Source organism: Anabrus simplex, chromosome 6 (assembly GCF_040414725.1).
Source record: "Anabrus simplex isolate iqAnaSimp1 chromosome 6, ASM4041472v1, whole genome shotgun sequence".
Taxonomy (NCBI): Eukaryota; Metazoa; Arthropoda; class Insecta; order Orthoptera; family Tettigoniidae; genus Anabrus; species Anabrus simplex.
The window spans coordinates 145,809,977-145,837,809 of NC_090270.1; the positions used below are offsets into that span (position 1 = coordinate 145,809,977).

General features: G+C 38.5%; 1 protein-coding gene across 3 annotated transcripts in view; it reads right to left on the reverse strand.

Annotated features, from left to right (window-relative positions):
- The window catches only part of LOC136876215 (claudin domain-containing protein 1), a 254,354-nt gene that overhangs the window by 13,710 nt on the left and 212,811 nt on the right, over positions 1-27,833 (reverse strand). For all 3 annotated transcript variants that reach the window (XM_067149974.2, XM_067149976.2, XM_067149977.2), the window contains 4 exons: positions 9,747-9,857; positions 9,205-9,342; positions 5,806-5,903; positions 1,946-2,111 (listed from right to left, as the gene is read on the reverse strand). In XM_067149974.2, the coding sequence (XP_067006075.2) occupies positions 1,946-2,111; positions 5,806-5,903; positions 9,205-9,342; positions 9,747-9,857 (513 nt within the window). The remainder of the gene's footprint in view (positions 1-1,945; positions 2,112-5,805; positions 5,904-9,204; positions 9,343-9,746; positions 9,858-27,833) is intronic.

A 27,833-nucleotide genomic window follows, 5' to 3' on the forward strand; every position in this document is an offset into this window, starting at 1 on the left:
TGAGTGGCTTTCGAGAGAGTTATGGTTTTATAGTGTTGGATCCGAGTTTCATGCCCTGTGGGTGAGGGCAGTAGAATAACACCCTTGCCTGTCATAGGAGGCAACTAAGAGGGGCAACAGGGGCTCTTAATTTGGAAGCATGGGTTGGCAACAATGGTGCCCTTAACTGAGTCCTGACAGAACGTTGCCATGCTAATTAAGACACAAAAATGGTCTATACTATTCATTAGAATGCCCTTGCACCCTGTTACACTTTGATTTTCATGTAACAGAACATAAGGGCTGACTATTTCATGAAATATACCCTGACAATTCAATGCCATTAACATTATACTTCAGTCAGCACTACACATCATTGACTGCATAATTCCCAAGGCATTGGCCATACTCAAATCCTTTATCAGACTTGTACACAGCATAATTGTATCACTATTCATCACTCCAAATTATGCATTTGTCCACTTTCTAATGGCATTGTTCCTTGCAGCACTCCAAGCTGCACTTGACCTTTACCAGAGAAATGTTGAATTTGTGGGTAAGTGCTTGACCATAGCATCCTATTCCCTTTATTTATACTATTGTTTCAATAGAAAACATCATCTAACTGCCAAAGTTTTGTGGTTGCTGTGCCTTTGAGTTTGCACATCACAATCATATTGTGGGTCTCCAATACTTGACTTTAGTAATAGAGGAGTTGCAAAATCCCTAACAGAGTTAGTACTCAAAAGTAACCAACAAGCATCCCTGACCTATCCATTCCACAGGGAATTCTTATCAATATAAAACAGGTACTTTACACATAATAGACTATACTCTAACATCACATAAATATTATGAGTACGTATCCGTCCTTACATTCTCCGAAGGATCAGCGATGACTAGACCTAGGATCTTAGGCAAAAACCTATTTTGTTCCTGAAGAGAACTTGAAATGAAGTAATGTATACACATTTCAGGTATTTATAAGATTAAAAACAGCAGTCCTATATATTGCCTAAAAATGTCTAAATTGATGTTAGATCCTACATTTGCCTATATTCCTAGAATTTCCGGATTTTATCCCTACATTGATTGAAATTCTTTCATAATTTATTCTTAGAAACAGATATTTACCAACTGGTTTTCACTGTCTTACCAGTGCTTTCTTGAAATACTTTTCAAACAAAATCTTAAAAGTGCAAAACTGTAAACTACACTCCCTGAAAGATCTTAAAACCTCCAGCGGTAAACAACCAACAGTCTGTGTGTCGTGAGGCAGGAGACGGTGTCCACTGACCTGCTGGAAACCAAACTCTTCATTTCATTCTCTGAGAACGTTTCAGTCATCAGTTAAGTGCGTCTTCCAAGTCGTCTTTAATTAAATGGTGGTTACAGGAGTTTCTCCATTTCACATTGGATGGTAAAAATATATTCTGTGATGTTTGCAGCAAAGGGGGAGTGAAACGGGTTTTATATTTTCCCCCATTTAACAAAATGAAAATGGTACCTTAATTGATAAATGCTTATTAAAATACATAAAATTGCTGCCTAAAGTGTATTTTTAGAGCCTATTATTTTATATTTGAGAGTCTATTTTAGGCATCTAAAATAGAAGTTTTAGCACTTAAAAATGTGAGGTCTAGTGATAACATTCAATAGATACCATTTTGCGAACTAAACATTTTTCCTACACATTTCATCTCAATCTATGAACAAGGAATAAATACATGTTGCTGGTAAATACTCCCCTTACAAATATATAATCACCATCAATATTACCCTTTAAAAAATTAAACTGTAATTGGAAGCAATGGTATGTTAACAGAGTGACATTCTATAAACTACAAAGGAAGGAGAAGGAATCGACTATTCTGGTATGTAATTAATATAAATGATGCATTGCAAAGCTCTTATGTTATTTCCTGTACCAGCAAGCTTTCAGATGTTTCAAGAGCTTGTGCTATACCTGGCATGATGTACTGGACGTTTCTTGCTTTTTCTGCTTTCCTCTCTGAACGCAGGAAGTTGGCAGCACTGAAGAAAAAGACTGATGAGATAAAATAGAAGCCCACACTGATCCATGCCAGGATGTATGACCAGTCATACCTAATTGACGTCTCTGCTCGCAGCTCCTAAGAGGAATGTAACACATGAGTTCTTTTAACACAAAATGTAATCACAGATTGGACTTGACAGTGAAGTGTTCCAATAGGTCTGGATTTAAACTAAGATTCATGGCCAATGTTTAGTTAAAGTAGTACAGGCTACATATTCTAGAGGTAGAGAGGGTATAATTATATGAGGGTTGGGGGAAAACGTCATGGCAACTATTTTTTTCCCTTGAAGATAACAGTCCAGTTGGAAAATGTGACATATACAGATGAAAGGACAAGGTGTTTACTACATGTGTGGACAATGAATAGCACTGAAATATCGTAAAACACTTTTATTATGGTAGTATACAGGGCAATATGGCCTTCCCGGTGCAAAAGAATGACAACACAGTACACAAAGTTGACATGACAAACCTGGGCCTGAAGACCCTTAAAGTAGTCCCCTGCTACTGACACCATACACTGCGAACGACATGGGAGGCGCTGAATACCATCTGCTTCAGCATTTGCCGCACCATATGTGAATCGGGTCACCTGTTGGCGCACAGCATTAGCAATGTGTTGCAAACTGTCTACCATGTAGTGGTTCCTTAATCTTTTGAATGAGATCAAAGTCACAGGGCAAAATGTCAGGAGTACAGTGGGTGCTCCAATTCTTCCCATCCCCAACGTCACAGTAGCTGCCCTACACACTCTGCTTTGTGCGGTTTTGCATTGTCGTGCAGGATTATTGCACTGTCCACAAGATCCGGACGTTTCTCCCGAACGCCACGTCGTACCTGTCACACCAGGAAGTCCCTGTAGTACTGTGCAGTCACCATTCTGCCATGTGGAACAAAGTGGCAAACAATGACACCCCTGATGTCATACGCGACGATCACCATAAATTTGACTGGGGAAGGATTCTGACGGACCTTCTGCCTCCTTGGTGATCCAGCATGTTGCCACTCCCCGGACTGACGTTTCAGTTGTGGTTCGTATGCCCTGGCCCAAAATTCATCATTGGCGATTATTCGCGACAAGAACTGATCGCCGTCCTGTGGTCGGAGCATATTGCATAGTGCACCCACCTTTGAACTTCCGTCAGTGCATGCGGTACCCAACGCAATGCGATTCTGTGCAGTTGCAGTTCATTACGCAATATCCTGTGGATGGTGCGTTTCTTGATGACACTTGCCCTCTTGAACTCCAGTAGCGTCCATCGTGTGTCTTCATCCAGGAGCTGCTCGATGACAGCACATGCCACGTTGGTCCGCACACTAACAGGTCGTCCCGAACGTTGCTCACCACTGGTTGACACGTCCTTGCTGAAACTTTCCTACCCACCATGCTACTGTACGGTATGGTAGGGCATTATTCCCAAGGGCTTCCACTAATTCACTGTGACATTCCATCGCATGTCTCCCTAGGAGAATGGCTATTTTGATGTAAGCACGCTGCTCAACACAGGATAATTCCATCTCGCACGACACTCGCCAACCGACTGATTTCACAGCCCTCGCTGTGCTACTACCAGCTATCACAGAGCCATCTGTTGTTCTGCATACACACCATGCCTGAAGAACTTCCGCACAACACATATGTTTGTGATCCGATAACATATCTACAAGAAAAAAATCATTGCCATGACTTTTGCCCCAATCCTTGTAATTGGGTATTCTTACAAAAACTTCAGTACTGTTACAGAGAACTGAACGAGAGTTCTTCCAGATAACAGCTCTTAAATATATGCTGATTTGTATTTATTACTTCACCTGGAGGGAAAGGGTGTATAATTTGTTGATGATGATTATGATGCTTGTTGTTTAAAGGGGCCTAACATCTAAGGTCATCGGCCTGTACAATTTACTGGTAAGACCTCAATTGGAGTATGGCTCCAGAGTATGGGACCCCTCACTAGGATTACTTGATGTAAGAAATGCAAAAGATCCTAAGGAAAGCAGCCCTATTTGTTCTAGGCCATTTTGGACAAGAAAAGTAGTGCTACTATAATGCTGCCATCTTTGGGCTGAGAAGACCTGGGAGTAAGGGAACAAGCTGCTCTACTGAGCGGTATCTTTTGAGCCATCAACAGAGAGATTGTATGGAATGACATTAATAATAATAATAATAATAATAATAATAATAATAATAATAATAATAATAATAATAATAATACTTTACATTTCACTAACTACTTTTACAGTTTTTGGAGACTCAGAGGTGCCAGAATTTAGTCCCACAGGAGTTCTTTTACATGACAGTAAATCTACCAACACGAGGCTGACGTATTTGAGCACCTTCATATACCAGCGGACTGAGCCCGGATCGAACCTGCCAAGTTGGGGTCAGTAGGCCAGGGCCTCAACTGTCTGAGCCACTCAGCCTGGTATGACATTAATATAGAAATAAGTTTGAGTTAAGTTATAGAAAGTTTCTAGGAAGAGAGTTAGGGATTGGAATACAGTCATTTACCAAGGGAATTTTTGATAAATTTGCAGCTTTTGAAACATTTAAGAAAAGTCTAGGTAAACAACTGATGGAATCTGCAACATAAGCAATAGTCCTAAATGCAAATAAGTAGTGATTAAATTGACTCACATATGACTATCTGGAGTAAGAGATTGGTTTTAACTGATCTGGTACACAGGTACAAGTGGGAACAGAAGGGTAGAGATATAACCATTTAGTTTTATTATTTTATATATTAGCACCTTTTAGTAAAGAATTGTGTTACATAATGAGATGTTTGTGAATCTGTGGGAGGATTTCTTTGGTACTTCAAAAGAAACACCTGTAGGAGAAGAGAATGTTATTTTTGAACAAAAAATTTTTCTGGATGAATTCAGTAACTGATGATGAGATCTTGGAAAATAAACGTGACAGTGGAGTCACTGATTCGATGCTAACAGAAACTTTCTCCCACTGATGACCAAACACCTCAAAGAAAACCTACAATACAGGTTTACTATTGTATACAAGATCTAGATGAAAGGCCAAGAGAAAATGACGGATATTTTGATCCACATAGCAATAGCTTACCAGATTCCGAATTGATATTTAGGTACCTTGTAGGAATGCTAATGAAGACAAGTTACAGAAAAGATTAATGAAGAACAAAAAAACAAGACTGTTTTACAGATGTTTGAGGAAGCATGTGGTTGAACTCAATTCACATGGTTGATAGGATAAATCAGGAATTTCTTAATCATTTCAAGGCAATGAGAAAAATATGAATACATATATAATCTTAGCAGAACTGGCAGAGGAGCACAATTAAGCACACTGGTAAAAAAAAAAAAAGAACACCTTGGAAAATTGAGCACTTCATGTAAAGAAGAAACTTTATGCGAATGGTGCTTTACCGTTCAAAGCTTCTAACACATGACTAGAAAAGGTTGAAAGGAGAAACAAAACAATTTACCAGAAAATTTGAGTTACAAAATGGTGGAACTCCAACTCTTATTCACAGGAGAAGCAAACATGTCTATCTAGCTGTTCGAGTCTTGCAGCAAATACTTTCTTGCATGGACAGGGTGTTGAAACACTATTTGCATATTCTTTAACTGAACCAGCAAGCCTCTTTCCCTTCTAATATGAATTCAAATTCATTGAATATTTAAGCGTTTGAGGTAAGCAGTACCAGTACCAAAGAATATGGCTTTGAAATATTCCTAGTCTTGGGAATGAAAAACTTATTTTCACTAGTTCTGTAGTGTATGTTCATACTCACATTGCTCCACTGCTGATAGAACTCCTCACCAACAACTTTCTCCTTCTCGTAGTACTCCACTCCATGCCACAGCCCCATACCACCTGCACTCAGGAGGCCTGTGAAAAAGTTTGTTTTAGTAGTTTTAATTTGTAACTAATGTACAAAGAAATTGAGTGTGTGTGTACGTAAAACTATTTCATGAAGAGTACACCGGTGTGAATGCATAATCTTCATATCACTGACACCAGTGTAATGGTCATTTTAATTAGCAGCTAGAAGTATAATATTTGCCATCAGCACTTCAAACAAGATGAGAGTAAAAGGTATCAAGGATTTGGGTTTGCAGTGAAAGTGATAATTTTAATTTCCTTTGAACTTTTTTTTTTTTTTTTTTTTTGGCTATTGGAAACTCAATTCCCTTTCGTTTCCAAACTATAAATATTAGAAAACATTTAAAGTTGAATCTGAGCATGAAGTTTTCATAATGGTAGCAATATTGCAAGTTTTTATAGCATGAATGTGGAGATTCCAACTGTTTCCCATTATACTCCTATACTAGGACCAAAATTGCATATTTGTTCCGTAATGCTTGATGACCATTATCCAACAAAGTCAAATATCAGAACACCAAAAGACAGATTTCTGAAAGCAAAAGACTTGCTACTTTCCTCAACTTATGTTAATAAAGTTTTAATGACCGAGCTCGATAGCTGCAGTCGTTTAAGTGCGGCCAGTATCCAGTATTAGGGAGATAGTAGGTTCGAACCCCACTGTCGGCAGCCCTGAAAATGGTTTTCCATGGTTTCCCATTTTCACACCAGGCAAATGCTGGGGCTGTACCTTAATTAAGGCCACGGCCGCTTCCTTCCCATTCCTAGCCCTTTCCTGTCCCATCGTCGCCATAAGACCTATCAGTGTCGGTGCGACGTAAAGCAACTAGCAAAAAAAAAAAAAAGTTTTAATGCATTATCTTTTGGATCTAGAGAGATTTAAACCACAACCTTGAGTCAGGTTGTTCAAATGTACAATATAACTATTTATAATAGTTTATTTAAATCCGCCTTGATCAATACACTCATTAAATGAAAGAAACATTATTTATTAACCATACATGTTTCGGGAAAACTCAACCATTCCCTTCATCAGTGGTTAGATCAAAGAATAACATAATGACACAATCTTTTGTTTTACAATTTAAAGGAGTATTGTTTCCCAATACATCATGTCAAAGAGTAAAGAGAACTTACGAAATATTATAAAAATGATCAATACATACAATTTTGGTTGAACTGAATGAGAAAACACTATACAAATTTATGATCTTCAAGTTTTTCTTCTTTTCTCATTCAGTTCAACCAAAATTGTATGTATTGATCATTTTTATAATATTTCGTAAGTTCTCTTTACTCTTTGACATGATGTATTGGGAAACAATACTCCTTTAAATTGTAAAACAAAAGATTGTGTCATTATGTAATTCTTTGATCTAACCACTGATGAAGGGAATGGTTGAGTTTTCCCGAAACATGTATGGTTAATAAATAATGTTTCTTTCATTTAATGAGTGTATTGATCAAGGCGGATTTAAATAAACTATTATAAATAGTTATATTGTACATTTAGACCAGTCAATACGGACCAAACACAATATTAACCTATCATGGTTAAGTTTATTATCAGGTTGTTCATACATCCTGTTTATCTGGGATTATCTCTATTTTCATGTCTGACATCCTGATACATTTTTCTGAGACAGCCAGCCAAACAACCCTCTCTCCTTAAGGATTTTTAAGCTTATTATTTCCTTCCATTACTTTGGATCAACTAATTTCTGTTTATTCTTTGTTGCCTGACACATACATAACTAAAATATTTGTAAGAAACATGAATTTTTCTGCATTTCTTGATAAAACACTTTTCATATATGAATATGCAAAATATGTTATATTGTTAAATGGGTATCGAAGCTGTAAAGGCGCACTTTTCTTCACTCATGTTCGATTCCTGTCAGGAAGTAGAGAAATTTAGAAACAAGACTTTCTTTTTGTCTTTTTCCATTTCCATGTCTTGGGAACTAAATCTGTATGTCCATCAAAATGGCTTCCAATTGTTATGTAGCGTTCTAAACCCTCTTAGTTTTGTAGGCCTGTAGTTAATTGGCAGCTGTAATATCAGAAACAGGCAAGCAAATTTCTTTTATAACTATTTCAATCAGTAGGTATATTATAGTAATTTGATTATAAAGAAAGAAATCAATTTCCCCTTTTATGTCCAGAGTAAGATGTCTACTGTCCTTGTTATGAGCATTCAGATATTTTTTCTATAATAATTACCAAGTACCTTACGGAGTCAAATCAAAGAAACTTGCTTTGAATATGCCACTATCTCACAATTGCAAACTTCGTATTTCTGTAATAAGTTACTATCCGGTTTTAAAATTTTACGCAGTTCTTCGGACAGTTTCTAATCCTGTGTAACTGACAGCAGAAAATTGTCGCAATTTCTTGGTTAAAATGAAATTATACTATCTTGTACTATTCCATAGGAGTAGTCTTCTACTTCTTTTCCCACGCCTGTGGGTGCAAACTGTGTTGCACATGTGAATTTAGTTATGTTTCACGGCCGGGTGCCCTTCCTGGCGCCAACCGCAATGTGGATGGACCATTTAACCAAAGAGTCATATGTACAATGCAATAAGAGTATTGTATGTGAATTAAAGACAGTGGGTGGTTCCAATGATAACGAATGGTACCGGGCGAGTTGGCCATGCGCCTAGAGGCGCGCGGCTGTGGGCTTGCATCTGGGAGATAGTAGGTTCGAATCCCACTATCGGCAGCCCTGAAAATGGTTTTCCGTGGTTTCCCATTTTCACATCAGGCAAATGCTGGGGCTGTACCTTAATTAACGCCACGGCCGCTTCCTTCGAACTCCTAGGCCTTTCCTATCCCATCGTCGCCATAAGACCTATCTGTGTTGGTGCGACGTAAAGCCCCTAGCAAAAGAAAAAAATAACTAATGGAAACCGTTTTGGAATTCTACGTCTAACTGGTTTCTTGATTAAGACAAAACGTGGATTATTCGCTCCTGGATAATATATTTGACTACTTGAAACCTCCCTAGCTAATAGCTTTAATTGTAAATATTTAAGAAAAAGCTAGGTAAACAATTGATAGAGAATCTTTCACATCGGCGACAGCCCTAAATGAAGATCATTATTGACTGGTTTGACCGATTTACTACTAGACAATACGTGTAATTGGAAATTCATGCATGTATCATTATTGTACCATTCTAAATAAGTTACATCCGAAATTTTAACAACTAGTATAAAAAGTGAGTATTTCGTTAAATCCTCAAGAATGTTGACGATACTACAGTGTATTTAGAGGCAATGTGTAGGAACTATGTCATACTTACAAGCTAAAAGCATAAGAATGGCAGTAGATGTGATATTTCCTGGTGATCGACGCCAGCATCCAGCAACACCTGTCCAGAATGCCACGAATACGGTGAAGAAGGCAACGATGAACAATGCAATCATCGAGCGACCCATATCTGGGAGGAAAAAGGCTTTTATTAGTTCTGTGTGTTGTATTTAGTATTCAGTATATAAATAAATTAAATATAAAATGCAGTACAATTAATTCAAGATGTATTTCAAAGAAGTTTTGTCCACTTATTTGATGAAGATTTCTGCTGTCCTGGACATTATTTATAGACGAAAGTATTTCAAGTTGTGTAGACAACAAACCCTAGTTAAAGCTCACAGGGTAACTTAACTTTTGTAACATCAACAACAAAAGAAGATATAGCATTTCTTCGTGAAACGTCCCGATTCACGACTACTTCCTTTTTCTATGTTCATGAAATAATCCCAACATTCTGAAATGTTTAAGCAATCTATTTTACAAAACTATTCTGCCTAGAATATTGTACTAAGACAATGTGGTAGCACTCACGTAATCTTGCCATGGCGTCATCTGAGAGAGTTTTGGTAACATTGTCCACATCCGGAATATAGTAGTCTATATTCGTGCAGAGGGTTTCCACTGGGCTCATGTAGATCTTAACTGAAACAAAGAGAAAGGAAATTCAGGTTTGTTTATTTGATTTTGGGTTCTTATTTAGGGGACGAAAACAGACTACTCATCCTTCCTTACAATAGGAAGTAGGGGAAGACGGGGTAACATTTGCACATTAAGGAAATAACTGAATGTTTAGGGAGAAAAATACGCAGCTAAAAATGAAACCACTGTGTCGGCGCGACGTAAAGCCCCTAGCAAAAAAAAAAAAAAAAAAAAAAAAAATGAAACCTTTCGTATGGATGTTATCTTTGGCATATGATAATTTCAAATAGCCAAATTTATGAAATAAATTACAAAAGTAAACTCTTTTCTTCGTCCTGAGGTGGTGCAACTCTTTCCAGGCAAACCCCCAATGGAGGTGCGCTGCTAGTACCAGCCCTCCTGCAATTCTTAAATCTCCGGCAGTACCGGGAAACGAAGCCGGACTCCGAGGGCGGCAATTAATGAGACTGTTACGCTACGGAGGCGAACACGACAAACAGCGAAATACAGTATATTCTTTTAAAAAAAGTGTCGCATGTGACGAAGTTGTCCCACACCTACAAAGGGCAAGTTTCACAGCAAAATAATATTGCTTTAACTTAAATTCAGACATACTGTACTAGTGAAAATGAATTTGTAACATGAAGGTAAACGACTGAGAAATTAAAGCTTATGCATTACGAAGTATAACACTTGAAAGACAACCATATCTTAACTCATCACTTAGTTCTTGGAGTCTGAAAAATCCAAACATCTGCACAAAATAACATGTAAAATATTCACAATATGCACATTACGCGTGCCCACCGTTTGCTCTCCTTGAACTCTTTTTGCGGAGACCCATATTTGTCATTACACTACTCGTGCATACGTACACACAAAAAGTCATAGTCACCATCCCCCATTCATTTTTCTATCCCTTCTCCATATCACGACTTTGTTTCAGAAATATCAGCTTCTCCGAATTAGTTTCCGATTGGTAGATCTACGAAGTTTATTATTTGCTTTACGTCCCACTAACTACCCCTGCGGTTTTTGGAGACGCCGAGGAGCCAGAATTTAGTCCTGCAGGAGTTCCTTTACGTGTCAGTAAATCTACCGACACGAAGCTAACGTATTTGAACACCTTCAAATATCACTGGACTGAGTCAGGATCGAACCTGCTAAGTATTTGCTTGAAATTGTCTTTGTTATGGGCATATGGCTGCCTGAAGCTTCCGTCCATCCAATATCGGAGTGTTGTTCTAGGTACTTCATATTTCTTAGACACAAAGTAAGTGCTCTCCTAAAGTGTGTGTGAAGCATATGGTTGAGTAGGCTATCAATTACTCTGTACTCTGGCACAAAAAGCACGAAATATTCCTTGTTTTCGAGATTCTACAGCACAAAACCTAAGCAAATTATTACAAGAAAATGAAAATGAAAAGTGAATGTTGTTATCTATTTTGCATCGCACCGGCACACGATATGATGGAATAGGGATAGGAGTGGGAAGGAAGGGATCGTGGCCTTATTTAAGGTATAGCCCCCTGGTGTGAACATTGAAAACCATCTTCAGGACTGCCGACAGAGGGGTTCGACCCACTGTCTCCCGAATGTAAGCTCACAGCTACGTCACCCAAACTACAAAATCAACTCGCTCGTTACTGCAAATACTAGAAGAGGACTCGTTCCATTAGATACAAGTGGCCATGTTTTCGCAACTGGCTAGCCTCTAAAGAGTCCCTAATTTATTTACGGTCCTCAAAATAATACCTGCGACCAATTTACCCCAGTGTGCCGAAGATAGCCCTGTCTCCGTAAATCAAGCAAAGCAAAGTTTAAATAAATTATTAGTGATGAGTATTTTAAGTATAGTAACATAGGCCTAATCCAGATGGTGTACGAAGAATTTGAGTAATGGTTATACTTTTCCCAGACTTATGCGCTATTTTCAGTCATCAAAACGTTTGTCTACAAGAAAAGTGACGACACTTCAATTTAAAAACGTGTACCATTCTCTCAATCCGAAATACTCCTTATATTTAAGACTGATTTCTGAACTCTGTTTTTTTTTTTTTTTTTTGTGTGTATGTGTTTTACTGTTAGACTACGTTTCCTGAATTATACAATTAACCGTTTAAGTACAAAAAACCTGCCCCCTACGTATTTTCATACGTATGTTAATCTTATGGTTTCTATTCAAGATGCGATTTTCACTGTTAAATTCAAAGCTGTGTTCTCTCTTCCATTAGAAAAATTCCACAGCACAATGGGTTGGAGTCGGACCACGTTTTTTCGATTTTCGGAGACGTCGAGTAGCCAGATTTTTTTTTTTTTCCGCAGGAGGTTCTCTTAAGTTTCGGTAAATTTCCCAACACGAGACTCGCAGAGGACACTAATACCACTCGAATGCGAAGGGATCGAACCCGCCAACTCGGGCCAAGAAAGCCAGTGCTCTACCATCTGAGCCACTTTACGCGGCTGAATTTTTTCTTCAATATCTTGATAACAGGAAGAAACTTCTATGCAATATAAAACAAAAAAATACTCTTATCAGAAATTCTGTGAAGACTCCACAACATTACAGGCTTTGAAATAAATTACCTGCATTATTGAAGAAAAATAATTCAAGAACTAATTTTAGCTAAGCTTTAGAAACACTCTTCAAGCTAAAAAATTCTTGATATTATCCGCAAATTTCTCTTTTAAAGGACGGCCGATCAGAAGCTATGATGAATACTAAAATCACTAATCAACAATATCACACAAACCACGCATAATGTGCTTAGAAAGACCTTAAAGTTCTTATTCACATTTATAACATTTCACCTACTGAATTCAAAGGGGTCCTTAGGAAAGCGAAAGCTCACAACAAAGAATTATCACATATCAGTTATTATTATTATTATTATTATTATTATTATTATTATTATTATTAAGAGTATTATTATTATTATTATTATTATTATTATTAGACCGAGGACTCTTAAATGTACTTGCAACCTGGACAAAGTTCTGACTTCTTCGAATAAGAAATATTTCAGATGTATAACTAAATACCATCCATGTTTCGAAGAATAAACCAACTACTACAACGCATCGAAAAATGCAATAAATAAACCATTGTTGCAGACTAAAAGGCAAGGCATAAAACATATTGAAATAATATGCCAAATAAAGGAAAACAAATTCTAGTAGCGACATTGATGCTGATGTAAAATAATTTCCACAGACATGAAACCCTGGGATGAAAATAATTACTCATGTGTTTTCAATTAAAACACAACTGAGTATGGAGAACAATCGCATTTGGTCTCGCAATCCAGAAGATATAGTATTAATGTGATCCAAAGTATTCAGTCGATAAAGAATATAATATCTACATATATATGTATATAAGACCTATATTATTTTAATGTCACGACTTTTAATTAGGTGTCCTTAATTCTTAATTCTAAATCCATTTTTATGAATCGGTAGGCTACCTACGCACATTTTATGATCTATATACTGAAAAATCTGAAGTAGTTAGGTCGTAAAAGTTAAATATCCCAATATATGTACCGCAACAAGGCGATCAAAACTGGGTGTGTTTGTACAGCCAACGGTGGCGTTTTATCCATTCATATTCAATCACTGCATCTTTCGTAGCTATACTGAAATGAAATGTCGTACGGCTTTTAGTGCCGGGATATCCCAGGTGCAGGTCTTTCTATTTGACTCCCATAGGCGACCTGCGCGTCGTGATGAGGATGAAATGATGATAACACATACACCCAGCCCCCGTGCCATTGGAATTAACCAATTAAGGTTAAAATCCCTGACCTGGCCGGGAATCGAACCCGGGACCCTCTGAACCGAAGGCCAGTACGCTGACCGTTCAGCCAACGAGTCGGACGTAGCTATACTGAAAATACCACACAGAGTGATCACTGATCAGCAACGACTGAACGTACATTACCTTACCTATCCATATATCGAAGACCGATAGGTAATGTAAATGTAACAGGTCTGTATTATGTTATTCTAAACTGTACTTAGATTACTGAATTTGCATTGCATGATATTCTTTGTCAGTGTGGTAACCTCAAACGTTGGAGAAAGAATAGATGTTAAAACAATGTTTCTTTTAAATAGTGCATTTGTTCACCAACGTTCAAAATAAATTTAGTGAATCTGAATAATCGTGATACATCATCATGTCTATGAATGCAAAACTTACGAAGTGAAAGCGGAAGATTCCAACACTAACAGGTTTAGTGCAAATAAGGTAACCAGAATACAGAACACTGGTTCAAAGTACACACAGCAATGACTGAATAAACCGACAAGATCGAAGGAACAAACAACACGTACTGGAGCTGCATATAATAATAAACCCTGCTGTAACAAGATAGTTCAATGAGTTGATTGAGAGAAAGTACTCAAAGGAACAGCAGGACAGGAAGGAACACACATGATCGTTAATGAAATGAAGGATCTTCTGATAGGGCAGCAACAAATTAACTAAAGGACATACCATAAAGGTGCACATCTTATTACAATAAGGAAAAATACAGTGAATCATCCTAGTAAGATACTCTTCAATGAGAGAAACTCCATACTAGCATATTCCAAAATCCACTTGTTTTCTGTTCCGACTTGTTTGAACCAAAAAAGTGAAACAAAACACGTTATGATAATGGTTTCCTGTACAATACACTGTGGCACGAATGAGGTTACAAGAGAATGGAAAAATAGTGGAACATAAGAGAAAATTCCTGGAACCACTCAGCCAGAGGTGCAAGTAAAGGAGAGCGAGAACTAAACAGAAAAAAATCATTCCCTAATACAGGAAGTAATTTGCACGAACTCCGAAGTGCTCATGTTAAATGCGACAGAAATGTTGGGATATGATAACCCACAGAAGATGCACAGTTTCAATCCTACGTGAATCTTTAATTTACTTGAATAATTAATTTAGAAGACGCTAATTTAGAGCAAGAAATTAAAGGGATTATCAGTCGTTATTACTTAACATTCGTTGTGTGCGGAAGATTAGCTTGCTTTTTTTTTGCTTCACGACCCACCGACACAGAAAGGTCTTATGGTGACGATGGGACAGGAAAGGCATAGGAATGGAAAGGAAGCGGCCGTAGCCTTAATTAAGGTACAGCCCCAGCATTTGCCTGGCGTGAAAATGGTAAACCACGGAAAACCACCTTCAGGGCTGCCGACAGTGGCGTTCGAACCCACTATCTCCTGTATGCGAGCTCACAGCTGCGCGCTCCTAACCGTACGGCCAACTCGCCCAGTCGGAAGATTAGCCAAGTAAGAAAGTCTGTAATTTTACGTGACTTCATTTTAAAAAGGCCAAATGGGACACCCCCTTCTCTCTCACACGCGCTATTCAGAAATTCTAAACCTGAAGGTCTGAATACTGGTCAGCCAATGTTCTACAAAGGAATGTTATTTCGCGACAGCACATTCTCCCTTCACTCATCAAACTTACATGCATACAGTTACTGTCAACAACCGGGTTCTTTAGCCATCAAGATTTAAGGAAATGATGCTCGTCTGTTGTTCCAAAATGTAAGAATCTAAACGTACGGTGAATGTGTAAGCTCGCTTATAAACTAACCACGTTTAAAGGAAAAATAAAATAGTACCAAGATCAATCAACATGCCATCCGGACATCCAACAAAAGGACAAATGACTACCACAAGCAAGAACAAAACAAAATCTGTAACAAGGTTTTTTGTTTGAGACTCACAGACATATTTCTACAGTCAAACCACTGATAATCAGCAGAAATGAGAGAAAATATATCCATTTCGTTGTAAAATAATTGGACACGCTGAACTTAAATCATTGGAAGATGTTATTTCGATCAGCAAGCAGGTGAGGTAGTGGTTGACGTAAGAGGCTTTGGACAGTAAAAGCTTCAGTCTGTTCCACTGAGAAGTGTTGAGACACGAATACATTGAATTTTTTGTAGGCTTTTTTTGATTTTGAGCCCAGAAATGTGTACAACCAAACTTGGTACTGAGACTGAGATAGGTGCCCGGGAATACAAATAAAGTGTTCCAGCGATTTCCTGGCGTATTATAAAACAGGGAATAAACAAACTCTGCTACTTTTATCGCCGAGATTCGAGCTTCAGATCTCTGGAGGATGAAGCTTCCTTGTACGATGTGTATTTTACTGCACATCTTCTGACTACCACGGTCCATACGTTACTCAGCAAGAGTAAAATTATTTGCCCTGAAAAATGTAATTGCAGGATAATTATGGAACTTTTTTCTTTCTTTTCTTAGTTTTAACGAAGGGATCTCCATCAGGCCTATACTGCGAGCGCACTGTAGGAGTGTAGGTCTGGCCAAGGAAGAAAGAACTGTACAAAGAAGGACCCATTTGGCAGGCATGAAACATGCTTGCCCAAGTTCGGCGGGTGCGAACAGTTACGAGTTTCGCGTGTGGAATGTGGTACGCGGATAGTCCCAGGTCACATGCGTTCTATCACACCATTCCCCCATACACAATCCCTTGAGTGGAACGAGTGCATGCTTCTCGCCTCGTTGGTCACAAACCTTTTAAAGAGGTTAGGTTTTAAGTTCCGTGATTCAGGATTGCTCTGTTTCAGTACCTACTCAGCACCAGTGGGTTAAATTTAAGGTTGAAAATTTGACGATGGTTCTTGTAATTCTTGTAGTGAAAAACCTTATCTAGAACAAATTTCGCCATTCTATATTTCATTTCCCGGTCATCCAGATTGCCCCAGCGGAAATAATGTGAATTTGTTGATGGAAATAGAACATTCAGATTATGATAACCATGATAATGATGATGATCATCATCTCCCTTAGCCATTTCCTTGTTCGGTGAAGGAACGAGTAATAACGAATTATCTATGAGGCAGAAGTCGGGAACCTCTAGCAAACTTGTCAAATAAGGAAGCAAAGTACAACTGATCTTCCATTAAGTCTGACTTACTCGGTTTCATTAAAAACTGAAAGAATAATAAGGAAGAGAAAAGAATTAGAAAAAAAAGGAAACCATTTACAAAAGTCTCTTTCAACGAGAATGCAGCATAATGCCTACGACCTAAGCAGAAGAGCTATCTTATCTCAGGAATGCCGCCAAGCTACCCGAGGAACATAAAGCCCTAGAATTATGAACTTACCTTTGCCAGGAATATTTCGCACTGAATTCTAAAATTGTATCGACTGAGAATGTCTACAACTTCTAATTCAACCTAAATTGTCGAGTAACAAGATGTACAAGGTACCGGTAATTCTAAATTAGTTCTGTTGTCTGTTAAGTTAACACCCACGAGGCTGGTTGGATCCTCAAATAGCCCCACCAAAGGTTATAGGGAAACCGCAAAAGCCGAGGGCCGCACTAAAATTAGGCGTACTAAACAAGTGAGGTAGCTTGTCATTTCCTGAATATTTTCTAGAACGAACTTGCAATTCAAGGCAGTAGAAAAATGATCTAAGGAACATTAAAACTGAAATTAGATTTATAGAATCTAACAGATTAAAAATGCAGTAGTGAAAATATATTTTAAATGTTTGACGTCCGTGCTGAATACCGTCTTAAATGACGTCAGAGTATCGAAATTTTGTCTGTCTCGAATGGATTCTTAAATTTGAGAGAAGTCAATGATACGGAGTTGTCGCATTTATACAGACTAAAAACTGCTACCTACCGCAACAAGTATCAAACTAGTTATCTTGGGACAAGAGGCCAACTACCAACCGACTATGCCATAGACATCGGTCCATGACAGATTTAAAACTAATGTCTTTCCTTCAGTTTCCGATATGTACGTTGTCCCTCCTAACAGCGAAATTCTAACATTGGTTGGACTGTTTCATAGGACAATACTATACAATACTGACAATACCATTCGTTTTAAGAGTTAAAAAATCTGATTTACTGAACAGCCGCACCTCTAGTGAGGTCATGAGATGTGGTTAGAATTCCTCACAACTTCACAATCATGTCGAAGGTATGCATGATTAAGTCAGCAGTACCGTTACGCATGCAACACCATTCTCTGCCAGTCCTCAACGTCATGAGTTTACAGATTTAAGACTTAATGAACTGTACAGGAATGTAGGGTATACAACCAGAGAGCAGGATGTATACCACAGTATTTTGCAATAAAGATCTTGAACAAACGATGATTATTATGCAGAGAATATAAATATATAGCATTAGGCATAGTTTCTAATTTATTTACTATAAAAGAAAACATGCATTCTGATCGTACAAGTCCTTTAACAAACCCAGGCAACTGTTAAGTAGAGTTTTAATGTAAAGGGATCACCCTAAAATTTGGAGGTGTGATCCCATTTTGAAGGTGTCACAAGAATTGACTGAGACTACACTTGTGGCCACCAAGCTGAAAAGCTAGCGATAACTGGAATTCTGAAAGAAAATTTATTCTAGCGTTTTGTAAACTGCCTGTGTCTAAGCAAGTAGTTTCGTCAAATATATTCAGTGGTTCTTGATGGTAAAAAGCAAGGCCGTACCCAGGGGGGAGGTTAGGGGGGGGGGTCAAACCCCTTCGGAAATTAAAGTGAACTTGACAAATTTAAACACCATATACGGGCTATGAAATAGCCCACAATAAATTCGAAATATTATAAAAACAAACATTTGCAAAATGAACAGTTTAAATTAACCTATAACATCTGTTCTATCTTTAAATATTTCTCTATGAATATAGTTAACAAATTTGCTGAAAACAAACAGAAATTTCAATTTTGGTGAGATATACGGATTGTTTGTTTTTATGTTCTTAACTAGAAAATGTACCCGTGCTTCGCTACGGTATTCTACACTGTATACCGATTTCTCCGTAAATTACTGCAAATGCAGTGAGTAAGACTATACTGAATTGCACCTACAAACTGACTTCACCATCAGACAACCCGTTCAGTGTTCTGCATGGCTGGTCCTATGACATTTTACCGTATCTAATATATTTATGGGTTAGATTCAGTTATTCATTGAATGGGGTGAAATTTGGTAGTTTTCACATAACTACTTTATTTTTTTTAAATACTTATGTAACCCTGGAATCATAAAATTTTGCGAACATATGGCCACTGGTCATGTCAATGTGCCTGCCCAATGTCATGATTGCATCTTTCCTATAAGTGTGCCAAACAATAACAACACGCGTAAAAATGTCAACATTAACTTGAACTCAAGAAATGCAGTACTATTTAACGAATAAGGGATAGAGATACGACAAACTGTCATAGACCCAAAGTTGTAGATCTCTCCAAATTGAAACGCGACATTTTGTGATACGACTTACGGTTTAGCCACCAATTATTCCGACAGAAAGGTCTGCACCGTCGTTAAAACTGCATCCACATTTCGATATTTTCCGGGGCCAAAAGTTATACATTTGCATAGATTAGAATATTTCCTCAAAGAAAAGAGTGTCCAGCTTTCGGGATTAGCACTCGCATACATACGGAGTAATTAAGGAAGAAAATAATGCAGCTAACAAAGCTGACATTAATAGAAAATGGATTATAACTGAGGATGGCCGGATGGTGACACATGTAAATACCAAGTGAATGTGTTGGAAAATCAAATGCCCCTCAATAAATTATGCTGGTGTGAGTTATGGATATAAGAAAGCGGTAACAAAGGATAAATTTAGGCTCAGGGATTCTTAGGTAAACAGATAAGAAGATGATTAATGGTGTCATTACTTAAGCTATTCGAGGACGGTTGTAACCTCTAACGATATTCCGCCAATATCCCGCGGAATGGCCAACTGACGCCTCTCTTGCCTTCTACCCAAGGAACCACGAATTTAAATGCATAATGAGGAAAATGGCAATACGTTACTTCCCTGCTGGCATGCAATCAGAGACGTTGCCATGGTAACCTGTAGGTTGGTTGTCGGTCTATCGGTCACTAAATGCAGAGCACGATACCCGCAGAAAATAGTAAATTTCTCCGTCATTTGAAGAGTAAGGTAAATTATGAACGTAACGAAAGTCGTTTATAAACCCCCCGTCTATTCAATGATTTTAATATGATATGCATATGGAAACCTTCCTCGGGATGAGTATAATCTAAATATGAAGTTTGGTTGAGATTTATCCAGCCGTTTCGCCGTGATGGTGGAACAGACAGACAAACAGACACGAAAAATAAAAACCATCGATTTGGTCTTGAGTTGACCTAAAACGGGTAAATATCTGAAAAATTGGCAAAACAAACAAAATTACAGACAGCGGACCCCCTACAACTTCATTTATATAGATACACTTTGCACCATAAAAAATTGTAAACATTTAGAAATATGTTCATGTTATCGAGCCGCTAGAAGATTTTTTAAATGAAATAAACTTCTAAATATTATTATTACTTGCAATGAAACATTTTTACCTCTATTGTAAAACAAATGACAAATCTTTGTGTCGCACAGCACGCACGTGTTAAAGCGTGTTCCGCCCACCAGACCGCTATGAATTTACTTCACCCGTTAAGGTTTTTTTTTTTTTTTTTTCATTTGCTTTACGTCGCACCGACACATATATGTCTTACGGCGACGATGGGATAGGAAAGGCCTAGGAATTGGAAGGAAGCGGCCGTGGCCTTAATTAAGGTACAGCCCCGGCATTTGCCTGGTATGAAAATGGGAAACCACGGAAAACCATCTTCAGGGCTGCTCTAAAACTATTTCAAACTTTTCCTTCTGTAGAATCTATTTAAAAGTAAAACATATTTGTTACTATAGTTTTTCGTTTCGGAAGCCCCTCCCCCGCCACCAATCCTAATCCCCACAGAAAAATGCCTGGGCACGCCTTTGGTAAATAAAAGTCTGCGCCTCTGACCTTCAACTGGTCTGTAACGAATAGAATCAAAATCATAATACAAAATCAACCTATCAATTTAAGGAACAGACACAGTCGTGTTGCTGTATGTGACAAAATATAAATCTTAAGAGTTGCGAACTTTCGTCTCACTCTGTAGTTCTGCTTCAATAGTCAATTTAAAAACAGTTTTGTTTTAGTAGCCATCATCACTTCTGACGTCAGGTCTACCTTGCAACATAGCGCCGTCCTTGACAATCATTCATGAAGTCACGTATGTACGCATTTCATCTCTATGGTTCAAGTGGAAATTACTAACTGCCAAGTCAACAACTATCTGACCCACTTACGAGTGCACACTTCACTTCCGACTGCATGCCTTTCTCACTTCTAGCAAAGATCTTTAATACTTCAGCAAGCAAAAGCAAAGCAAAAACAAAGTCACCTCCGTACAGGCCATGAAGGCCCTTGGAGGAGTGGAAGGTAAAGGCTTCCACCATTGTTAACCTCGGCACGTGATGGAGTAGAGTGGTTAGCTCTACGCCCGGCCGTCTTTGCCCCCAGGAATTAACCTGGTACTCACTTTTTGGTGTAGGCTGAGTGAACCTCAGGGCCATATGCGCCTCCGGAAGTGGAAATCTCGTTTCTTAAATTCCTGACGGGGATTCGAACCCACGTCCTTCCGGGCGAATCGAGCACGCCTTTACCGCCTCGGCCAGCCTGCCCCTACTTCAACAAGCAGAGAAGAATTTCTTGAGATATACTTTTACCAGCAATTCAGCTCAGGGGCGTAACAAATATAGTACGGACCCGTCTGCCAAAATAAAAATTTGGCCCCCCTCAAATAAAATGAAAAACCTATACATAACTAAGATACATTTAATTACAGCAGGTAGAAGTAATGCAATATATTGTCACGTTATACAAACAAAGGGTTTATTCAATATTGTAAGATTATTAAAAGTAATGCTTAACAGATTTTATTTGACTGCCCCCATGGTTTAACGCTAAGCTGCAACTGCCAACCGTGCACCACTCAGATGTTCGTACATAACTTACATTGGTTTCATTTTTTAATAACCGCAGAAATGTACTCTGTAAACGATACGGAAGTCTCGGTTATAAATATGTATTACGTTTTGTATCCATCTCTTGGCACTGGCCAGAGTAAAATGTAGCTTCCACCGAAGTCCCAGTCTCATCCATGGCTGTGACAATATGGAAGCTGCTGGGGTATGGGTGGTGCTGAGTAATGACATTCAGAGCACGACTAGTGCATCTGAGTGCTATGACAGGTGTTGCTCATAGGGTCAGTCGTGCTGCAATAGCACTTGCTGACCCAGTGAGGAAAGCAATGGCAAACTACCTCACTCCTCGTCTTGCCTAGTACGCCTCATTTTGGTGCTGCCATTGGTTTTTGCGGTTTCCTTATAACCGCATAACCTTTGGTGGTGCTATTTGAGGATCCAACCAGCCTCTGGGCTGATGACCTAACAGACAGACACGTTACAATACGGAAAAGTATACGAACAAAATGAAATCAAAACCTGTTCAATTAAAGTTTAAAATAATATCCAACAGCACAACTGATAAGCCTAGTCTGTTATTAACTTCACAAAGAGAGAAAGAGCTCGTTTGAATCTGAGCTGACTGATTTTTATTCGCATTGTTGTCTAATAAATGTGTGATAAAAGTTGCATGTTCAGCAAAGTTTGGGTATGACACGATCTCAGGCGCACTAAACATCAAGAAAGTATCACGTTCTAACTAAAATGCAGTATTCTGGTTTTTTTTTTTTTTTTTTTTTTTTTGCGAGGAGCGTTTGTTTCACGGTGGTCCGAGAAACGGCAAGGGCAACAAGCAGTGTTTACAGCCGTGCTGTGTTACATTCAGCGCAATTTCAACTGCTGCTAGATTCAACCAATTTGCAATTTATCTACGTACACATTGTAAAAACGAAGGATTTCGACTGATTTTACAAAACCACTCTGACTTTTTTTGAGCGGAGTCTGCGAGGCCCCTTAAGTGTCCGGGTCCGCCTGCAGGCTCGAACTTCATGCGCCTGATTCAGCTGAATGGTAAGGGTTATTCTGCCGGAAGGCAGGTCCGAACCTCCGCAGAGGTGTTCCTGAGCCGGAGTTTACGTGCGGTAGGGTGGCCAGTTCCTTTCCGCTCCTCCATTCCCTTACCCCCAACCAACAGCGCGTGGCAACCCATCCAACTCCTGACCACGCCCAATGTTACTTAACTTCCCAATGTTACTTAACTTCGGAGATCTCACGGGATCCGGTGTTTCAACACGGCTACGGCCGTTGACTTTCAGCTGAATATGAGAGTCAATTTGGCTAGGATGGAAAAAGAACCATGGAACAGTTATTACATCCAACAGAAGAACTCTATATACGGCTCTGAAACTTATCATTTACTGGCAGAATCAGAAACTGTAAGTGTATGAATTAAAATATAGGATTCCGTTAAAAATGGCATGTCGTCAGAATGCAATCTGTGCTGGACAACAGAACGAGAGAAATATGACATTCCGAGGAAGAACTCATCGCTTGCGCACAGAAAAGGGTGCACGTTTCTTATTCAGTGGTTCGGGTGTCACAGGTACTGCAAGCAATCAACTTCATGATCTGTATCGATGTCCAAAGTATTTAACACATTAAAATTAAATATTTATTCCACCTTATGGATTATATATATATATATATTGCCTTAAGCAATTTCTCCAGTTAATAGTAATGTTTCGTTTTTATACAAACAACATAACTAATAATTTTTAATAATCAATAGTGTTTAAGTTTTTATGCATGTTTTAGACAATTTTAGAAAAGCTATGTCTTAGCACATATTTATTGTTTTCACCTACGCAAGGACACTTGCAGCTGATGATGTTTTTCCAAATCGAAACATGTCCTATTAACTGAAGAAATTGCTTAAGGCAATAAATATATATATTATCCATAAGGTGGAATAAATATTTATTTTTAATTTATTAAATACTTGTCACATGTATTCAATAAAATCATGAGAATGAATTCAGACAGTTAAAGCGCGATTGACTCTTAGCAGGTCATACCAATTAAACAGGATGCTTTGATGCTCTTTATTAGTATACTGTATGTAAATTACTTTACTGGATGAGATCCCAGCCGGTTGGTTGCTGGCAGTGGTGGACTCACACTCTGGAATTCCCGTTGTTTGACCGCCATAATACGTAAGTACTTGAGCTCAACGCCAGTGCCAGGTTTCTTTTAAAGGACGTTAGTGTTGTTCCTCTCTATGATTCACACACGCAAACTGGTCAACCTTCTGAAGTCCTCCTCCACACTGAGAGCTATTCCATGACCTAGATGGGCCTTGGAAATCCACAGATTGAAATTACGCTTTTTACCGACACCGAGAAGTTTCATTTACGATCAACTCCATTAATGACGAGAGAATAGTTCTGACACGAAAAATGGATATTTTGCTTTCTAAAAGAGTACATGGAAAGTGAAGGGCTTTCTATACTTTGTAAATCTAATATATCGGAGGTCCTGTAGGTCGAAATGGAAAATGATATATAATAGCCTGCCACAGTAGAGCGAAAAAAATCCTACCATGTTTTTCATATTGTAAAAAAATGGAGACGAAGGCAGGAGAGTATGGGCTCGAAATGTTTGAAGTGGCATAGATCTAAGATTCAAACAGGTAACTTTCAATGTTGTACCTAATAAATAATAATAATAATAATAATAATAATAATAATAATCGTATGGCCTCAGCTACCGTGTGCAGACATTTCAATTTGACGCCATCTGGCTGTCTGCTCGTCAATTTCGACGTTCCGCTAGATGGCAGACCGAGTAAACCGAAACTCTCTTGGGCATCTATGGCTGAGATTTAATGTATTTTGTCGGGTAAACGAATGTGTCACCAGAGATCTTTTACATGCTGATATCGTACGACATGGAGTGTCTAATGGACTTTTTTCCGCCCTTCAAAAATCCGACTACCTCTGCCGGGTTTAAACCCGCTATCTTGGGATCCGGAGGCCGACACTCTACCAACTGATCCACAGAGGCAGGTAATGTTCTACCTTTGGAGTCCTAACACTTATAGAAATTTGATTCTGGGACGCTTGATTACCTACACTCACCCAAAATGTGAGTTATGGCAGCTAGATTAGTTTAAACAGATAATTCCTGTGTTTTGCCCTAAAAACATTACTGCCTTCATGAATATTACAATCTTAAGGCCATTCGAGTTCTGTATGGAGCACAATCTGTTTGTCTCTAACACATTTTTCAAACTTCCTCCTCGGCTGCTTTACACATGGATATCACCCGCCGATAACGACGAAAAGTCGTAAGAAATCAATTGATAAAATTTTGGTAAAGCAACAACTAAAGAAATATGTGACATCCGTGAAGACGTATCCTGGTGCTGATGTAAATAGTGACCACAATCCAGTTGTAATGGATTTTAAAATGCTACGTTTCAGAAAAATTAAAAGAAATGTTAAACCATCCAAGCATATAGATATTAGGAAACTACTGGATCACAAAATAAGAACTGATGTTGGAAATGCACTGGAAAAGAAGATGGAATTAATAAGAAAGACAGTCATCTGAGGTATAATACACATGGAACTCCATTAAAGATAGTGTGATTGAAATCCAGGAAACCGAAATTGGACACCGCAGCAACATCAAGAGACAGAGCTGGATGACAGATGAAATTCTAGAACTTATGGATGAAAGGAGAAAACACAAAACTACAGATCACATTCAATACGAAACCCTAAACAAAGCTGTACGCAGAAAGTGCAGAGAAGCTCGATAATTATGGATGTCAGACAGGTGTAAAGAAATTGAGATCCTTCAAGAGAAGCACGACTATTTTAACTTGCGTAAGTAAGTGAAAGAACTTGGTGGTTTGCAACGGAGACAATAGTCAAATTTTGAGAGGTGCCAATAATGAAATCATCTTCGGTGTGGAAGGGAAACTCAAACGATGGAAGGAATATATAGAAAATCTCGTCAAAGATGACAGAAATGATCCTCCTTCACCTGACGAGAGAATAAATGAAAATAGCCCTGAAATAACAAAAAGTGAAGTTGTATACGCCGTAAAACTTCAAGAGAATGGTGAAACAACTGGACCAGACGGTGTGTACGCTTAAGTTCTCAAAGTAATAACAGAACAGGAATCTACCGGCCTCAATATCTTATCATTATTCAATCAAATATATGTCTCAGGAGAAATACCATCAGACTGGGTGAAATCAACCTTCATGACACTACCGAAGAAGCCTAACTCGTCTCAGTGCGATGATTATCGTATAAGTTTGATGTCTCACCTGCTCAAAATATTCTTGCGAATCATTCACACTAGAATATACAAGAAATATGAATCGCACATGAATGAGAATAAGTTCGGTTTCCGAAATGGCGTTGGTACACGTGAGGCACTCTTCTCGTTAAATGTGTTTTTACAGAGGTGCAGAGATATGAATGTTGATGTCTATGCCTGTTTTATAAACTATAAGAAAGCTTTTGACTGTCAGGCACAATAAGCTGATCGAGATTCTGAGATCAACAGGTATTGACTCCGGTGACCTACGTATAATCAGTAACCTATACTGGAATCACTTCGCAGATGTCAAAACTTATCAAGGAACTTCAGAAACAGCTTCGATCAGCAAGGGCGTCCGCCAGGGTTATGTAATGTCACCTCTGTTGTTTAACATTTACTCAGAGGCGATCTTTACATAAACATTGCCAGACTATAGTGGGATCAAAATAATGGGAAAATCATCAACAAAATCAAGTATGCAGGTATGTCATAGCTAATGACATGCCTGCCCTTCAATGCATGATAAACTCCTTAGTTCAGCACAGTGAAGAGTTTGGATATGTTAACCCTTCAAAGACGAAACTAGTGGTGTTCTCTAAAAAGAAAATTAGGAAAAATCTCACAATAAAAGATAAAGTAGTTGAGCAAGTGTCTTCTTTCAATTATCTGGGTATCATCTTGGACGACCAATGTAACTCGAAACGGGAGATAATATCTATAATTGAGCAGGCCAGGAAACAATTCATTACCATGAAGAAATTATTTGTGAGGTCAAATCTCAGTCTCCAGCTATGAATTCGTATGATACGCTGCTGTATATTTTCTGTTCTCCTATATGGATGTGAAAGCTGGACTCTGAATCCAATCATAGATAAACGTATTGATGCCTTCGAAATATACCTGCATCGCTGTCTCTTGCGGATATCTAGGGTAATGAAAATCTCACATGTAGAGATCCTTAGTCGGATGAAAAAGCAAAAAAGAACTGCTGCTCACCATAAAACAGAGGAAAATACCGAGGACATATGAGAGGTGAGAGTTATCAGTTATTACAGCTTATTATCGAAGGAAAGATACAGGGGAAGAGATAAATTGAGAGAAGAAATTCACGGCTGAAAGACCTTCGAAGATGGCACTGCTGTACTTCAGAAGTGGCATTCCATTCTGCGCTGTCAAGATCAAAGCTAGTTACGTGGATCGCCAACCTCCGCTCGAAGACGGCGTCTCAAAAAGAAGAAGAAGAAGAAGAAGGAGAAGAAGAAGAAGGTCATTCGGGCAGTTACTGGACGAAAAGATTAATAGTGAATTGACCCTCCTTCGCTACGAACACGATGTTAACATTCACGCAGACTTGCTTTCTTGCTTCAAAAGGCTACCGGAAAGATTTCTTGCATCTGCGAATATCCTGCGAATGTACGAACTGACGAAAGTTTAGTGATGTCAGTATAGTACGCGAACCTTTTCTTGAGCCCTGAGCTCCATAGTGCTGAATGGAAACTAGGGCTCAAGAAAAGGTTCGCGTACTATACTATGATCCACTGTTTCCACGGTTAAGAATGTATGAATCCTTACCTCCCACATCTCCCACTGGCCACTAAGCAGCGGGAGGGGCAATTTACCTTTCAGCCTATACGGTATATGATTATCAATTTCCATTAGTATAATGAAGATTGATAGTCAATCGATAAAAGGAAGTATAAAGGGTAATCTTGGTACACTTCCTGTCACACAAGCTGAGTGGACTCTTCTACGGAAGAATCGGCGCCCAACTTCGTGCAGTTCGTCCCATGCTATGGGCTTTCATAATAAATATTTCTTGTC